Source organism: Phyllobates terribilis, unplaced genomic scaffold, assembly GCF_046119375.1.
Source record: "Phyllobates terribilis strain yellow unplaced genomic scaffold, ASM4611937v1 Scaffold_12__6_contigs__length_324123572, whole genome shotgun sequence".
NCBI classification, from domain to species: Eukaryota; Metazoa; Chordata; class Amphibia; order Anura; family Dendrobatidae; genus Phyllobates; species Phyllobates terribilis.
The window spans coordinates 99,711,460-99,728,811 of NW_027362772.1; the positions used below are offsets into that span (position 1 = coordinate 99,711,460).

Here is a 17,352-nt window from a genome sequence, read left to right on the forward strand (position 1 = left end):
AATAACCAGTGGACTTAAGGTCCCATCACACATAACGAGATCGCTAGCGAGATCGTTATTACGTCACGGTTTTGGGATTGCTGGGGAGCTGTCAAACATGCAGAACTTCCCAACGATTTCGGCCACCCCAGCGATCTAACTAACGATCTCGGCGGTCGTTGGGACGCTTTCACACAGCAGCTATTTCAACGATCCACACCTTGATAGGGACTGTACTGTGTCACAAAGGCATGCATAAAATCACTTTTTCGCGCCCCCTCATCTCCGATTGGTGGACGCTACTGCGTTCTGATTGGGCGGCCTTGGTTTAAAAGAAGGCCACGTTGTAGCAATTCCGTCCCTTTGTTCCTGTCAGCGTCCTGATTTTCGGATTGTAGTAGCGTTCTCTGGCTGTGACTCCAGATGTACAGCCAGTCACAGCCGGAGAACGCTACAACGATCCGCAAAATCAGGACTCAGTCGAATGAACGGATATCAACAGGCCGGAGAATCCTGCTAGGATCTGCAATCCAGCACGTATCAGGATGGGGGGAGGTCGAAATCTCGCAACGGGTCCCATCAGACCCTAGTTATGCCTCTGATTGTACTGTGTGGGGGGATGGCGGTACTATGGGAAAATTACACTATGTGGGGCCAAGAACGGGGCCCTGTACTATGAGAACAATACGTTTCCTCCCTTCCTGTCTCCATAGTGGGGTCGTATGTATCTATTACAGGAAACAGAACAGAAACCTTATGATTCTTATAAAGGGGCAACACAAGACCCCCAAAGAGCCTCCGTGCTGAAGGGGTTAATGCCCCCTGCGCCCAGTAATGGGGTCTCCACATACCTCCACCTGCAGAGCCGCCACCACATATATGGCTGTTGTGTGCGCACAGGAGCTGTGATGAGGTCACAGGAGGGGAGGAGTCAGGGGTCACATGATCAGGGGCCTCAGTGGATGCAGGACTCTGCTGTGCTGGTTGTCATGGTGCTGGATGAGTTGAAGTTTATGTGTGGGGTCAGGAGGGGTTTACAGTGTGGATGTAGCAGAGCCGCGCGTGTACGAGGCGTACGGAGCGGAGCCGCGCGTGTACGAGGCGTACGGAGCGGAGCCGCGCGTGTACGAGGCGTACGGAGCGGATCCGCGCGTGTACGAGGCTTACGGAGCGGATCCGCGCGTGTACGAGGCTTACGGAGTGGATCCGCGCGTGTACGAGGCTTACGGAGCGGAGCCGCGCGTGTACGAGGCTTACGGAGCGGAGCCGCGCGTGTACGAGGCTTACGGAGCGGAGCCGCGCGTGTACGAGGCTTATGGAGTGGAGCCGCGCGTGTACGAGGCTTACGGAGCGGAGCCGCGCGTGTACGAGGCGTACGGTGCGGAGCCGCGCGTGTACGAGGCGTACGGTGCGGAGCCGCGCGTGTACGAGGCGTACGGTGCGGAGCCTCGCGTGTGCGAAGCGTACGGAGCGTTGCCATGCGTGTAGGAGGCGTACGGAGCGGAGCCGAGTGTGTACGAGGTGTGCGGAGCCGCGTGTGTACGGAGCCGTATGTGTGCGAGGTGTACGGAGCAGAGCCGAGTGTATACGAGGTGTACGGAGCGGAGCCGAGTATGTACGAGGTGTACGGAGCGGAGTCGAGTGTGTACGAAGCGGAGCCGTGTGTATGAGGTGTACGGAGCGGAGCCGCGTGTGTACGGAGCCGTATGTGTGCGAGGTGTACGGAGCCGTATGTGTGTGAGGTGTATGGAGCAGAGCCGCGCGTGTACGAGGTGTACAGAGCGGAGCCGCGTGTGTACGAGGTGTATGGAGCGGAGCCGCACGTGTACGAGGTGTACGGAGCGGAGCCGAGTGTGTCCGAGGTGTACGGAGCGGAGCCGAGTGTGTACGAGGTTTACGGAGCTGCGCATGTACGAGGCGTACGGAACGGAGCCGTGTGTGTACGAGGCGTACGGAGCGGAGCCGTGTGTGTACGAGGTGTACGGAGCGGAGCCGCGTGTGTACGGAGCCGTATGTGTGTGAGGTGTATGGAGCAGAGCCGCGTGTGTACGAGGTGTACGGAGCGGAGCAGTGTGTGTACGAGGTGTATGGAGCGGAGCCGCGTGTGTACGGAGCCGTATGTGTGTGAGGTGTATGGAGCAGAGCCGCGTGTGTACGAGGTGAGCGGAGTCGCGCGTGTACAAGGTGTGCGGAGCCACGTGTGTATGAGGTGTACGGAGCGGAACCGCGTGTGTACGAGGTGTACGGAGCCGCACGTGTACGAGGCAAGCGGAGCCGCGTGTGTACGAGGTGTACGGAGCCGAGCCGCGTGTGTACGAGGCGTACGGAGCCGAGCCGCGTGTGTAAGAGCCGTACGGAGCCGCGCATGTACAAGGCGTACGGAGCAAAGCCGTGTGTGTACGAGGCGTACGGAGCGGAGCCGTATGTGTGCAAGGTGTACGGAGTGGAGCCGCGTGTGTACGAGGTGTATGGAGCGGAGCCGAGTGTGTACGAGGCGTACGGAGCAGAGCCGTGTGTGTACGAGGTGTACGGAGCGGAGCCGCGTGTGTACGGAGCCGTATGTGTGTGAGGTGTATGGAGCAGAGCCGCATGTGTACGAGGTGAGCGGAGCCGCGCGTGTACAAGGTGTACGGAGCGGAGCCACGTGTGTATGAGGTGTACGGAGCGGAACCGCATGTGTACGAGGTGTACGGAGCCGCACGTGTACAAGGTGTACGGAGCGGAGCCACGTGTGTATGAGGTGTACGGAGCGGAACCGCATGTGTACGAGGTGTACGGAGCCGAGCCGCGTGTGTACGAGGTGTACAGAGCCGAGTCGCGTGTGTACGAGGCGTACGGAGCCGCGCATGTACAAGGCGTACGGAGCAAAGCCGTGTGTGTACGAGGCGTACGGAGCGGAGCCGTATGTGTGCGAGGTGTACGGAGTGGAGCCGCGTGTGTACGAGGTGTATGGAGCGGAGCCGAGTGTGTACGAGGCGTACGGAGCAGAGCCGTGTGTGTACGAGGTGAGCGGAGCCGTGTGTGTACGAGGTGTACGGAGCCGAGCCGCGTGTGTACCCGGCCATCGAACGGACAAGGCAGGTAATAAACATTCGGATGGCAAAATTTAGAAGAGACAGAGGCGGTGTAGTGATACGACACCGACAACTGGAAGGAGATAAAGCAGGCCTCATACGGCCCGACTGTGTTCACTTAATGGATATTGGACTGGACACATTCCTGTCAGGACTCCAGGACGGAGTGGAACAACCGTTAAGAGTGATGGATGGGGGTCAGAGTCCTGCATACGAGTACGCAGGATCCTCCGTGGCCTGGAAATAGAAAGGACATGTTGGAGAGTTACACTTGTCTGCCAACTTGCCAGTGTGGAGACACAGGGCATGCTGCAACAATCTGAAATATTTTAGAAATAAAATGCCTTTCTAATGGAATGAGTATAAAGAGTTAATAAAGCTGTGACCGATCCTCACCCATCCAGTTGTAAGAGTTACATTATTGTATTGTCAAGGAAAGGGGGGCGGTAGGGGGGCTGAGCGTCTGGGTTTGGTTGGGGTCCCCACAGTCTGCCTAGGCTAGATGCAGTTAAAAATTCTTATTAGATACACAGGCGGTGTAGCTTGCTTCAGAGCTGGGCTACTACCCTGACTAGCAGACACTGAAGCTTTGGAGCAGCCCTCTGAGTAAACAGCTCTTCAGACTCAACCATCTTTGTTACCCCAAGCCATATACTGTGTGCCGAATTATTATGCAAATGAGTATTTTGATCACATGATACTTTTTATACATGTTGTCCTACTCCAAGCTGCATAGGCTTGAGAGCCAACTACCAATTAAGTAAATCTGGTGATGTGCATCTCTGTAATGAGGAGGGGTGTTGACTAATGACATCAACACCCTATATAAGGTGTGCCTAATTATTAAGCAACTTCCTTTCCTTTGGCAAAATAGGTCAGAAGAGAGATTTGATGGGCTCTGAAAAGTCCAAAATTGTGAGATGTCTTGCAGAGGGAAGCAGCAGTCTTGAAATTCCCAAACTTTTGAAGCGTGATCACCGAACAATCAAGCGTTTCATGGCAAATAGCCAACAGGGTCACAAGAAGAGTGTTGGCCAAAAAAGGCGCAAAATAACTGCTCATGAATTGAGGAAAATCAAGCGTGAAGCTGCCAAGATGCCATTCGCCACCAGTTTTGCCATATTTCAGTGCTGCAACGTTACTGGAGTATCAAAAAGCGCAAGGTGTGTGATACTCAGTGACATGGCCAAGGTAAGGAAGGCTGAAAAACGACCACCTTTGAACAAGAAACAAAGGATAAAACGTCAAGAATGGGCCAAGAAATATCTTAAGACTAATTTTTCAAAGGTTCTATGGACTGATGAAATGAGAGTGACTCTTGATGGGCCAGAGGTTGGATCAGTAAAGGGCAGAGAGCTCCACTCCAACTCAGATGCCAACAAGGTGGTGGTGGGGTACTGGTATGGGCTGGTATCATCAAAGATGAACTTGTGGGACCTTTTTGGGTTGAGGATGGAGTGAAGCTCAACTCCCAGACATACTGACAGCTTCTGGAAGACAACTTCTTCAAGCAGTGGTCCAGGAAGAAGTCGGTATTGTTCAAGAAAAACATGATTTTAATGCAGGACAATGCTCCATCACATGCATCCAACTGCTCCACAGCGTGGCTGGCCAGTAAAGGTCTAAAAGAAGAAAAAATAATGACATTGCCCCCTTGTTCACCTGATCTGAACCCCATAGAGAACTTGTGGTCAATCATAAAACGTGAGATCTACAGGGAGGGCAAACAGTACACCTCTCGGAACAGTGTCTGGGAGGCTGTGGTGGCTGCTGCACGCAATGTTGATGGAAAACTGATCAAGCAACTGACAGAATCTATGGATGGAAGGCTGTTGAGTGTCATCATAAAGAAAGGTGGCTATATTGATCACTAATTATTTTGGTTTTTGTTTTTGCATGTCAGAAATGTTTAATTCTAAATTTGGTGCACTGATATTGGTTTACCTGGTGAAAATAAACAACTAAGATGGGATTATATTTGGTTTTTATTAAGTTGCCTAATAATTTGGCACAGTAATAGTTACCTGCACAAACAGATATCCTCCTAAGATAGCCAAATCTAAAAAAAAAACCACTCCAACTTCCAAAAATATTAAGCTTGGATATTTATGAGTCTTTTGGGTTGATTGAGAACATAGTTGTTGATCAATAATAAAAATAATCCTCTAAAATACAACTTGCCTAATAATTCGGCACACAGTGTAGTGTATGTAGTTTCTTACGGTTAAAAGGGGGGAGGAGCGACCCAACCCACCTGGAATTGACGATGCCAACGTCAAGTAAAACACAGCAAGGGGACTCCAAACAGAGTCTCCATTTTTTCCAAAAATTGTGGCACAGACACCACTTAAGTGGCATCAATTGCCCCAGAGTTGCTTAAAACGGTTGGTGAGGTGATTTTACCAAATCCTCAAGCTTTTAGTCTCCCCAGGATGACACAGGGGTAGAAAAGTCCTTGCGGATCCATGATTTGTTCATCTTTATGAACGTGAGTCTGACTACATTCTCAGTGGACAGCCACGTGCGCTTATCTGTCAGCACACCACCAGCAGCGCTGAATACACGTGCAGAGAGAACGCTGGCTGCAGGACATGACAAGATCTCCAAGGTGTGAGTGGCGAGCTCCGGCTATTTTTCCAGATTGGAAGCCCAAAATGAGCAAGGGTCCAGTGACACAGTCATGGCTTCGATGTTCACTTGGAGATTCTCCTGTACCATCCTCTCTAGGCGTTGACTATGTGTCAGACTTCTTGTCTCCTGTGGCCTTGCAAAGGATGGTCTAAAAAATTGGTGAAACGATTCCACAAAATTGCTGTTACCAGCAGATACAGTGTTACTGTTAAGGTTTGAGTGATGAAGACTCGACAGTCCCACGGTTGGCAAGTTAGAACTGTGAGATTCACTACGTGCACCACTGGTGTTTTGTGGAAAAGCAGATGTAAGATTCTGCAACAGCCTCTACTGATACTCCTGCATGCGTGAATCCCTTTCTATGGCAGGAATTATTTTGGCAAATTTACTTTTGTACCGGGGATCTAAGAGTGTGGCAACCCAGTAGTCGGGATTACTTCGAATTCTGACAATCCGAGGGTCATGTTGCAGGTAGTGCAGCAAGAAGGCACTCATGTGTCTTGCGCATCCAGGAGGACCAAGTCCTTGTTGTGTTGGCGGCGAGGTAAGAATCATGCTTCCTTCCTCTGCCCTCTCCCCCCAACCTCGCACAACAGAAATGTGATCAAGGTCTCCCTCATCTGATGAGTCTTCCATGCCCATCGCCAGTTCGTCCTACACTTCTTCCTCGGCTCCTGCACCTTCCTCAACAGTTTGGCTGCTACCATGCGCCCTGGTTAATCCCTCTCCCCCACCCTCCCATGCCTGCCGCCTTGGTGCTGCCAACCGTCTGGACCTTGGAGATGTTATCCCTTCCGCATACAACTCCTCCTCTACTTCCTCCACCTCCTCTTGTCCCACCACCTGACTCCGAATTCTGTTTAACGTGTGCTCCAGCATGTAAATCACGGGAATAGTCATGCTGATAATGGCATCGTCAGCGCTAAACATCTTCGTCGCCATTTCAAAACTGTGTAGAAGGGTGCATAGGTCCCTGATCTGAGACCACTCCTGCAGCGTGATTTGCCCCACCTCTGGATCTCGTTGGCCCAGGCTATACGTCAGAACGTATTGCACCAGGGCTTGTCGGTGCTGCCACAGTCGCTGCAACATGTGCAGAGTTGAATTTCACCGTGTCGGCACATCGCATTTCAGCCGGTGAACTAGCAGGCCCAACGACTTCTGTAGAGATGTAAGTCGTTGAGCTGCGGGATGCGAATGGCGGAAGTGAGCACACAGCGACTGTGCCCTCTGCAGAAGGCCATCTAGTCCGGGATAGTGGGCTAAAAATTGCTAGACAACCAGGTTCAACACGTGAGCCATACAAGGCACGTGTGTGACATTGCCCCGGCAAAGGGCCGCACCCAGGTTTGCAGCATTGTCGCACACGGCCTTCCCTGGTTGCAGGTCCAGTGGAGACAACCATTCATGAAACTGGGTCTCCAGAGCTGACCACAACTCCTCAGCTGTGTGACTCACATTTCCCAGACATTTCAAAGTAAAAACCGCCTGATGACGTTGAGCCCTGCTGCCAGCATAGTAAGGAGGTGTGCAGGATTCCTTCTGCGCAGTTAGAAAGCGGGTGGTATTACCAGACAGGCTATGGCTGCAGGTGGAGGACCGAGAGGAGGTTGAGGAGGCAGAAGCAGTGGAGGAACTTCTAGATAAAGAGGATTGACGCACAACTCGTGGGGACGGCAAGACTTGGACAGCAGCCCCTTGTCCTGCTGTCACCATAGTTACCCAGTGCCCAGTCAGCGACATGTAACGCCCCTGTCCATGCCTACTCGTCCAAGTGTCTGTGGTGAAATGCACCCTGTCACACACAGAGTTTCTCAAAGAAGCGGTGATGTTGTGTGCGAGATGCTGGTGTAGCGCAGGCACAGATTTCTTTGAGAAGTAGTGCCGACTGGGCATCTGGTACTGGGGCACTGCGACGGACATAAGGTCTCGAAAATCCTCTGTGTCCACCAGGTGGAAAGGCAGCATTTCTGTAGCCAACAGCTTGCAGATGGTGAAATTCAACCTCTTAGCTTGGTCATGGCTAGGAGGAAATGGTCTTTTACTTGTCCACATCTGAGGGACCGAGGGCTGGCTGTTGTGCTTAGATGGGGTTGAGTAGGGTGTCCCCGGCAAACTGCCAGTCTGTGAGGAAGATGCAGGTGGACATGTTATGTTGCCTTGATCCAAAGGTGGTGCTCTCGATGTCGGAGAGCGCTCAACACCAGCAGCTGTTTCCACTTCCAAATGAACTGACGACCTCCCAATCACACTGACTGTTGCGGATAAAGAGGTGGCAGGTCTGCGTCCAAAAACATGTGTGACTGCTGTCCCCCCAGTCACAGAGGATGAAGAGGCCGCGGATGCACCAGATGGGGAAGATGGTGGTTGGCCCGTCCCACTAGGCCGCATTGTAGCACAGTGAGCTTCCCACTGCAACTTATGCTTCATATCCATGTGACGGTTCATGCATGAAGTACTCAAACTATGTATTTTTTGGCCTCTACTTAGGTTTTGTTGACAAATGTTACAGATAACATGAGTTGGGTCATCCTTATCGATCTCCAAAAATGCCCAGGCTATGCAAGGCTTAGAACCCATGTGACCTGAAGAGCCACCACGACTTGTGGTCAGAGGCAGAGTTGTGGTTGAGGATGCAATTGTTGACGTGCTTCCAGTACTCCGTCTCTGTCCAGGAAGGTGCAACCTAACCTCGTCGTCAATAGCATCCTCCTCCACCTCCTAAGCTGACCTCATCGACTGGCTGACTGTGGGTTGACAGTAAGTGGGATCTCCAACCTCATCATCATCACCCTGTGTGTTCTCACACCCGTCGTCCTCAGAGCCAACCTCTTCCTGCCCTGACTGAAATGTCAAGTTGTCGCTCCAATCAGGTATCTGAGTCTCATCATCGTTCTCCTCATTGTCTCCACCAACAGGAGTTACAGTTTTGGAACGAGGGTCTACATTATGCTCAGAACATTCTTCATCTGGGCCTGGATCCGACTCATAAACATTCTGGGCCTCAGTGCAGATAATTTTGTTTGGATTCACAGAAGCTCTGGAGCAGACCTCTGATTCCCAGGCTATAGTATGAGTAAACAGCTCTGCAGACTCAACCATCTGTGTTACCCCATACTCAGACGGGCAGCTGGAGACTTGGGAGTAGAGATGAGCGGTGTTCGACTAGAACTGTTCGCCAATCTCAAATTCGAGCTGTTTTGGGCGGTGTTCGAGTTGTTCGACGAACCCGAACGATTTGCAAAAAATTCGGCTGTTCGAGGTTATGTTCGATAACTGTTCGTGCACCAAAAGCGTGTCCTGCATGTCTGGCGCTATTTAGAGCACCAATCATGCAGGGATTGTCTGCCACTCACTGTAATGCCACAGCCATGGTAGTTGTGGCATTAGAGTGATTGCCCAAATCGATGGGAACAGTGCTCACAGTGAAACATGAAAAGCCGGCAATTCAGCAGCGGCGTACACAGGTACCCGACAATTTAGAACCGAAAGAATAGAGCATCACACATAGATTAGATAGATAGAAACATGTCAGTCACATATATAAGAAGTACAGTGACAGTGTTGATTACTGTACTTGTCATTTAGTGTAAAGGATTTATAAAAAAAAATAATAGTGTTTTCATGCACCGTCTCTTTAAAAAAGCCGGCCGGCAATTCAGCAGCGGTACCCGACAATTTAGAATAGAAGGAATAGAGAATCACACATAAATTAGATAGATAGAAACATGTCAGTCACATATATAAGAAGTACAGTGACAGTGTTGATTACTGTACTTGCCATTTAGTGTAAAGGATTTATAAAAAAAAATAATAGTGTTTTCATGCACTGTCTCTTTAAAAAAGCCGGCCGGCAATTCAGCAGCGGTACCCGACAATTTAGAATGGAAGGAATAGAGCATCACACATAGATTAGATAGATAGAAACATGTCAGTCACATATATATGAAGTACAGTGACAGTGTTGATTACTGTACTTGTCATTTAGTGTTAAAATAAAGGATTTATTTTAAAAAAAATTAGCGTGGGGTTCCCCTTAATTTTAGGCTCTAGCGGAGGTTAAGCAGACGGCTGGGGCAGATGTTTGAAGCCTGGGAAGGGGGTAATACCCATGGAGCTTCCCAGGCTACTAATATCAGCCCCCAGCTGAATGCCTAGCCTTTACTAGCTATTAAAATGGGGGACCCCCCAAAAGATTGACGTGGGGTCCCCCCTATTTTAATAGCTAGCAAAGGCTAGGCAGACAGCTGGGGGCTGATATTAATAGCCCAGGAAGGGTGCCATGAATATTGGCCCCCTCCCAGGCTAGAAACACCAGCCGTCAGCCGCCCCAGAAATGGCACATCCATAGGATGCACCAATTCTGGCACTTAGCCTCGCTCTTCCCACTGCCCTGTAGCGGTGGCAGTGGGGTAATAGGGCTGGGGTTGATGTCAGCTTATAATGCCAGCTGACATCAAGCCCAGGTTAGTAATGGAGAGGCGTCTATAAGACACCCCCATTACTAACCCCATAGTCAAAGTTAAAAAAAAACACAAACACCCAGAATAAAGTCCTTTAATTGAAATAAAGACACAATTCTTTATTGTTCTAAATTAAACCATACTTACCGTCACGCCCATTCCAGCTGAAGCCAACGATCCCCTGCAATAAAAGAAAAATAATAAAGCAACATCATCCTTACCTTTCCATGGTTCCCACGACAGCTTCAGCTCTGCTACATCGAGATGACAGGCTGGACCGCAGCAGAACGCTGCCATCCAGCCTGTCATCCCGCAGACACTGAGAAGCGCAGGCATGCTTGCGCTCCTCAGCGTCTCTCTGTGACGGCATCCAGATGAGCCGAGGTCATGTCCAATGAACTCGGCTCACCTCATGCACGTCACTGACAGCGTGGGAAAATTCTCACGCTGAAGCGCTGAGTGCAGGAGAATTCTCCCACGCTGTCAGTGACGTGCATAAGGTGAGCTCATGTCCAATGAACTCAGCTCACCTCATGCACGTCACTGACAGCGTGGGAAAATTCTCCTGCACTCAGCGCTTCAGCGTGAGAATTCTCCCATGCTGAAGCGCTGAGTGCAGGAGAATTTTCCCACGCTGTCAGTGACGTGCATGAGGTGAGCCGAGTTCATTGGACATGACCTCGGCTCATCTGGATGCCCTCACAGAGAGACACTGTGGAGCGCAAGCATGCCTGCGCTTCTCAGTGTCTGCGGGATGACAGGCTGGATGGCAGCGTTCTGCAGGTCCAGCCTGTCATCTCGATGTAGCAGAGCTGGAGCCGTCCTGGGAACCATGCAAAGGTAAGGATGATGTTGCTTTATTATTTTTCTTTTATTTCAGGAGATCGTTGGCTTCAGCTGGAATGGGCGTGACGGTAAGTATGGTTTAATTTAGAACAATAAAGAATTGTGTGTTTATTTCAATTAAAGGACTTTATTCTGGGTGTTATGTTTTTTTTAAATACTTTACTAGAAATTCATGGCGGTCATGTCTAATATTGGCGTGACCCCATGAATTTCGGGCTTAGGGCCAGCTGATAATGCCAAGCTGGCCCTAACCCCTTTATTACCCAGTGAGCCACCACATCAGGGCCCTGGATGAGTTGGGTACAGCGCCAGAAGATGGCGCTTCTATGAACGCGCCATTTTCCGGGGTGGCTGCGAACTGCAATTTGCAGCGGGGGTGGCCCAGAAAGCTTGGGCCTCCCTGCGCTGCGGATTCCAGCCCCCAGCTGCCTAGTTGTACCTGGCTGGACTCAAAAACAGGGCGAAGCCCCACGTCAATTTTCTTTAAATTATTTCATGAAATAATTAAGAAAAAAAGGGCTTCCCTATATTGTTGTGTCCGGCCAGGTACAAATAGGCAGCTGGTGGTTGGGGGCAGCCCGTTCCTGCCTGCTGCACCTGACTGGACACAAATATAGTGCGAAGCCCCACGTCAATTTTTTTTAAATTATTTCATGAATTTCATGAAATAATAAAAAAAAATTGAAGTGGGGCTTCGCACTATATTTGTGTCCAGCCAGGTACAGCAGGCAGGAACGGGCTGCCCCCAACCACCAGCTGCCTATTTGTACCTGGCCGGACACAACAATATAGGGAAGGCCTTTTTTTCTTAATTATTTCATGAATTTCATGAAATAATTAAAAAAAAAATAGGTGGGGCTTCGCCCTATTTTTGTGTCCAGCCAGGTACAACTAGGCAGCTGGGGGCTGGAATCCGCAGCGCAGGGAGGCCCAAGGTTTCTGGGCCCCCCCCCGCTGCAAATTGCAGTCCGCAGCCACCCCGGAAAATGGTGCATTCATAGAAGCGCCATCTTCTGGCGCTGTACCCAACTCATCCAGGGCCCTGGTGCGGTGGCTCACTGGGTAATAAAGGGGTTAGGGCCAGCTTGGTATTATCAGCTGGCCCTAAGCCCAAAATTCATGGGGTCACGCCAGTATTAGACATGACCGCCATGAATTTCTAGTAAAGTATTTAAAAAAAACACAACACCCAGAATAAAGTCCTTTAATTGAAATAAACACACAATTCTTTATTGTTCTAAATTAAACCATACTTACCATCACACCCATTCCAGCTGAAGCCAACGATCTCCTGCAATAAAAGAAAAATAATGAACCAACATCATCCTTACCTTTCCATGGTTCCCAGGACGGCTCCAGCTCTGCTACATCGAGATGACAGGCTTGGACATGACCTCGGCTCATCTGGATGCCGTCACAGCGAGACACTGAGGAGCGCAAGCATGCCTGCGCTTCTCAGTGTCCGCGGGATGACAGGCTGGATGGCAGCTTTCTCCTGCGGTCCAGCCTGTCATCTCGATGTAGCAGAGCTGAAGCTGTCCTGGGAACCATCGAAAGGTAAGGATGAGGTTGGTTTATTATTTTTCTTTTATTGCAGGGGATCGTTGGCTTCAGCTGGAATGGGCGTGACGGTAAGTATGGTTTAATTTAGATCAATAAAGAATTGTGTGTTTATTTCAATTAAAGGACTTTATTCTGGGTGTTTGTGTTTTTTTTAACTTTTACTATGGGGTTAGTAATGGGGGTGTCTTATAGACGCCTCTCCATTACTAACCTGGGCTTGATGTCAGCTGGCATTATAAGCGGACATCAACCCCAACCCTATTACCCCACTGCCACCGCTACAGGGCAGTGGGAAGAGCGAGGCTAAGTGCCAGAATTGGCGCATCCTATGGATGCGCCATTTCTGGGGCGGCTGACGGCTGGTGTTTCTAGCCTGGGAGGGGGCCAATATTCATGGCACCCTTCCTGAGCTATTAATATCAGCCCCCAGCTGTCTGCCTAGCCTTTGCTAGCTATTAACATAGGGGGGACCCCACGTCATTTTTTTTGGGGGGGGTCCCCCATTTTAATAGCTAGTAAAGGCTAGGTATTCAGCTAGGGGCTGATATTAGTAGCCTGGGAAGCTCCGTGGGTATTACCCCCTTCCCAGGCTTCAAACATCTGCCCCAGCCGTCTGCTTAACCTCCGCTAGAGACTAAAATTACGGGGAACCCCACGCCAATTTTTATTTTAATAAATCCTTTATTTTATCACTAAATGACAAGTACAGTAACCAACACTGTCGCTGTACTTATTATAAATGTGACTGACATGTTTCTATCTATCTAATCTATGTGTGAAGCTCTATTCCTTCCATTCTAAATTGTCCGGTACCGCTGCTGAATTGCCGGCCGGCTTTTTTAAAGAGACAGTGCATGAAAACACTATTATTTTTTTTAATAAATCCTTTACACTAAATGGCAAGTACAGTAACCAACACTGTCACTGTGCTTCTTATATGTGTGACTGACATGTTTCTATCTATCTAATCTATGTGTGATGCTCTATTCCTTCTTGTCTAAATTGTCGGGTACCGGTGTATGCCGCTGCTGAATTTGCCGGCCGGCTTTTTTAAAGAGAGTGTCTTCTGAGCAGTTTGTCAGCTTTTGGACACCTTTGCAGGTGTTTTCTATGTGTTTCTATGTGTTTTTGTTTGCCTGCCATTGGTTTTAATGGTGTTCGACGGTGTTCTAAGGTGTTCGACGAACAAACAGTTCCTCGAACATCCCGGTGTTCGACGAACCGAACCGAACCCGAACACTATGGGGGTGGCTCAACACTACTTGGCAGCTGTGAGGAAGCAAGTGCGATTGGGGTGACACCTCTGAGGACTGGAGTATTTGTGATGTTGAAGTTGAGGTGGAGGAGAGCCCACTTGAAAGAGCACTTAATATCCGTTGAAGCACCTGCTGTTTTTGTGCCTCATCTGGAATTTGTAACGATGGGCATGTCCGTAAGAAAGGGATCGTATCACATTGTCCACGAAAAGAAGTAGACATCTTAGTTTGGCTGGAAGATGGTCTTTCTTCTGCAGATGTTACTCCCCCCCCCCGCCGCAGGGGGGCTCGACCCACCAGCGGACAGGCACCAGTATTGGGAGAGGGGGGCTCGCCATCAGGGTCCACCACGGCTCTGGCACAAACCCGGTGACACGGAGGTCGCACGGGCAGGAACGGACTGGCCACGTCGGCTTCGCACTCCAGCGTAGTCCCTCTGCCCGCTCACGCCCGTAACCTCAAAGGGATGCGCAAGCAGCTTTTCTTCCCAGGGCTGTTCCCCGCCCAGCAGGAACATGGGGGAGCTCAGGTCAGCCTTCCACCGTACTCCCTTACCTCCCTCGCCCTCTTTCCTTCTTCCGTTCTCCATCTAGCCCCTCGGATCTGTGGTGTCCGCTCTCCCTGCAGCTCTCTCCTTCTCACATGTGGACTACCGCGTGTATTCACACTGTGGCGAATCTTTTGGGCCCAGGCATAAGAAGTTGTCGAGGTAATGGATAATATGTGCTCCCTTAGAAACGTCCATTACAACCCATTCGAGGAAGCAACTAAACGCCTCAAATAGTGAGCAGGATCTGGACCACCCCATGGGCAAACAGCGATCTATATAGTATGCTCCTTCCCAGAAGCAGCCCAATAGGCGCCCCTTCAATGTCTGTTTTGGCCATTAGGGTGCCCCTTCCCAACTTCTTGACCCGCCTGATTGCCTTGTCAAAGGAGGTACAGTATATACTACTGTACTTGGTTCCGCGTCGATGTTGTCGTTTACTGACCTGCCCCTTGGATATGACAAATGGTGGATTAGTCCGAATGTATTGGGTTCCGTTTTTGGCACAACTCACAACGGGGATACCACTACGTCTTGTAAGGAAAGTGTTCTGAATGGAACCGCCATTCTACCTAAAGATATTTCTTTTTTTAATTTTCTTGTCACGACGTCTGGGTGTTGTTAGGCTTATTTTAGATTTTTACTCCAGTCTTTCTTGATTTTAGAAGGGCATGACATGCCTATATCTGTGTCTCCCCCTCCTTTTACTCCTCCACCTCTTTTCTTTTCGCATGACTATATGTACTTGTCACTTTTCCATGTGTTAGTTGTGTCCTCTGAGCAGTTTGTCAGCTTTTGGACACCTTTTGAAGGTGTTTGTATGTGTTTTTGTTTGCCTACCATTGGTTTTAACGGTGTTCGACGAACAGTTCGACGAACAGTTCGGCGAACATACCGGTGTTCGATGAACCGAACCCAAACACTACGGGGGTGGCTCAACTCTACTGATTATGAGAAACACAGCAATGTTCTGGGACCAGATCTAGATCAGCAGGATCCAGTACAGCGCGTTTCAGAGTACGTCAACCGACATCAGGGAAGAGATGACAGCCCTCACGCATTACATCGACCAGCCTACGCCGATTACCAGCGATCCAACCCCGAACTTTGCTACTACAAGCGAGAAGACGTCCAGCACGGAGATTTCGGCCACAACCACAGTTCCGCCGAGCAGAAGGTACAGTCCCCATCCCGCCTCAAAGAGACACCTTCCTCTCCAGAGAGGTATCATGCAGACTATCCGAAGCCAGAAACGTCCAACAGGTATGGTGATACACCACACACTAGACATCACTATAACACACCAGCTCGTATCAGTGATAACCAAGCCACCATGGACTTTGTAAAGCTCCTTGCTCGCCGGGAGCAGATTAAACAGGGACTTGTAAAGTTCACCGATCGAGCTGAGAACTATAGGTCATGGCGAGCCTCATTCCAGAATGCCATCAGAGGTTTGGAACTTTCTTACAGCGAGGAGTTAGACTTACTAGTAAAGTGGCTTGGAAGCGAGTCCGTTGAACATGCCAAAAGAATCAGAGACATTAATATAAAGCATCCACACACAGGTCTACGTAAGGTGTGGGAAAGACTTGATGAGTGTTATTGGTCAATAGAAGAAATAGAAAATGCTTTATATAAGAGAATTGATGATTTTCCCAAAATAGTGTCTAAGGGTTACCAAAAGCTCAGGGAACTAAGCGATTTTTTAGCAGAGCTACAGGTGGCTCAAGCAGAAGGAGATTTACCTGGATTGGCATTCCTGGACACCACCAGGGCTGTCAATCCGATTGTTCAAAAACTTCCTGACAACCTACAAGATAAGTGAGTCACATATGGTTCGCGTTATAAACAGACTCATAATGTACCGTTCCCCCCTTTTACAGTGTTTGTCGATTTTGTCGCCCAACAAGCTAAAATCAGAAACGACCCTAGCTTCGACTTCACTTTGTCATGTCCCACTGCCCCCGGTGTCAAAGCTAGTAGAACACCAGTGGCAGTCCACAAAACTAACATTGCTTCCACAGGTCCTCCTCACAAGGCGAATAGGTCCCCTCCAGAAGAGAATAAACCTCAAGATGTCAGTAAGAAGTGTCTTCTACACAGGAAACCACATCGTCTCCCAAAATGCAGAGCCTTCAGGAAGAAGTCTTTAGAGGAGCGCAAAGGTTTCCTTAAGGAAAATAACATCTGCTTCAAATGTTGTGCCACAACCTCTCACCTTGCCAGGAACTGTGAAGCCAGCGTGAAATGTGCAGAATGCAGCAGCACAGATCACAATACAGCCTTGCACCCTGGACAACCCTCTCGAGTGCTGTCGCAGCCAGAGGAGCACGATGGGAGACAGAACAACACTGACGAAGGCACCCCCGAGGTCACCTCTAAATGTGCAGAGATCTGCGGAGGGCTCGTGGGAGGAAGATCCTGTTCAAAAATGTGCCTTGTCCGAATCTACCCAGCAGGCCACAGGGACAAAGCGATCAAGATATACGCGATCCTGGATGACCAAAGTAACAGGTCTTTAGCCAAGTCCATCTTCTTTGACAATTTCAGCGTTGTAGGCCCCGGTTCTCCCTACACCCTGAAAACATGTTTTTAGGTAACGTTGAAACGGCGGGGAGGAAAGCTACCGGATACAAAGTGGAGTGCATAGATGGCCAGACCTGCCTATCGCTACCGACCATCCTGGAGTGCAACCAAATTCCCGACAACAGGTCTGAGACACCTTCACCGGAGGTGGCGATACATCACCCCCATCTGAAATGTATAGCTCACCTGATACCTGAGTTGGACCCAGAAGCTCAAATAGCTTTACTATTGGGAAGAGATATACTAAGAGTCCACAAGTCTAGAGTCTATCAATGGCTTCCAGAACGCTCTGTACGCACAGAGGCTTGACCTTGGTTGGGTCATAATAGGAGACGTCTGTCTAGGAGGAGCACACAAGCTGACCTCAGTCAACAGTATGCTCACCAGCGAGCTAGAAAATGGACGTC

General features: G+C 49.8%; 1 protein-coding gene across 2 annotated transcripts in view; it reads right to left on the bottom strand.

Moving 5' to 3' along the window:
• The window catches only part of LOC141172245 (uncharacterized), a 52,792-nt gene that overhangs the window by 22,075 nt on the left and 13,365 nt on the right, over positions 1-17,352 (bottom strand). The window contains exon 1 of one of the 2 annotated variants that reach the window (XM_073656234.1): positions 831-906. The exons of the other annotated variant lie outside the window; for it this stretch is intronic. Coding sequence (XP_073512335.1) covers positions 831-856 — 26 coding nt within the window. The 5' untranslated portion in view covers positions 857-906. Of the gene's footprint in view, positions 1-830; positions 907-17,352 lie in introns of those variants that run through there. 2 annotated transcript variants of the gene reach the window in all.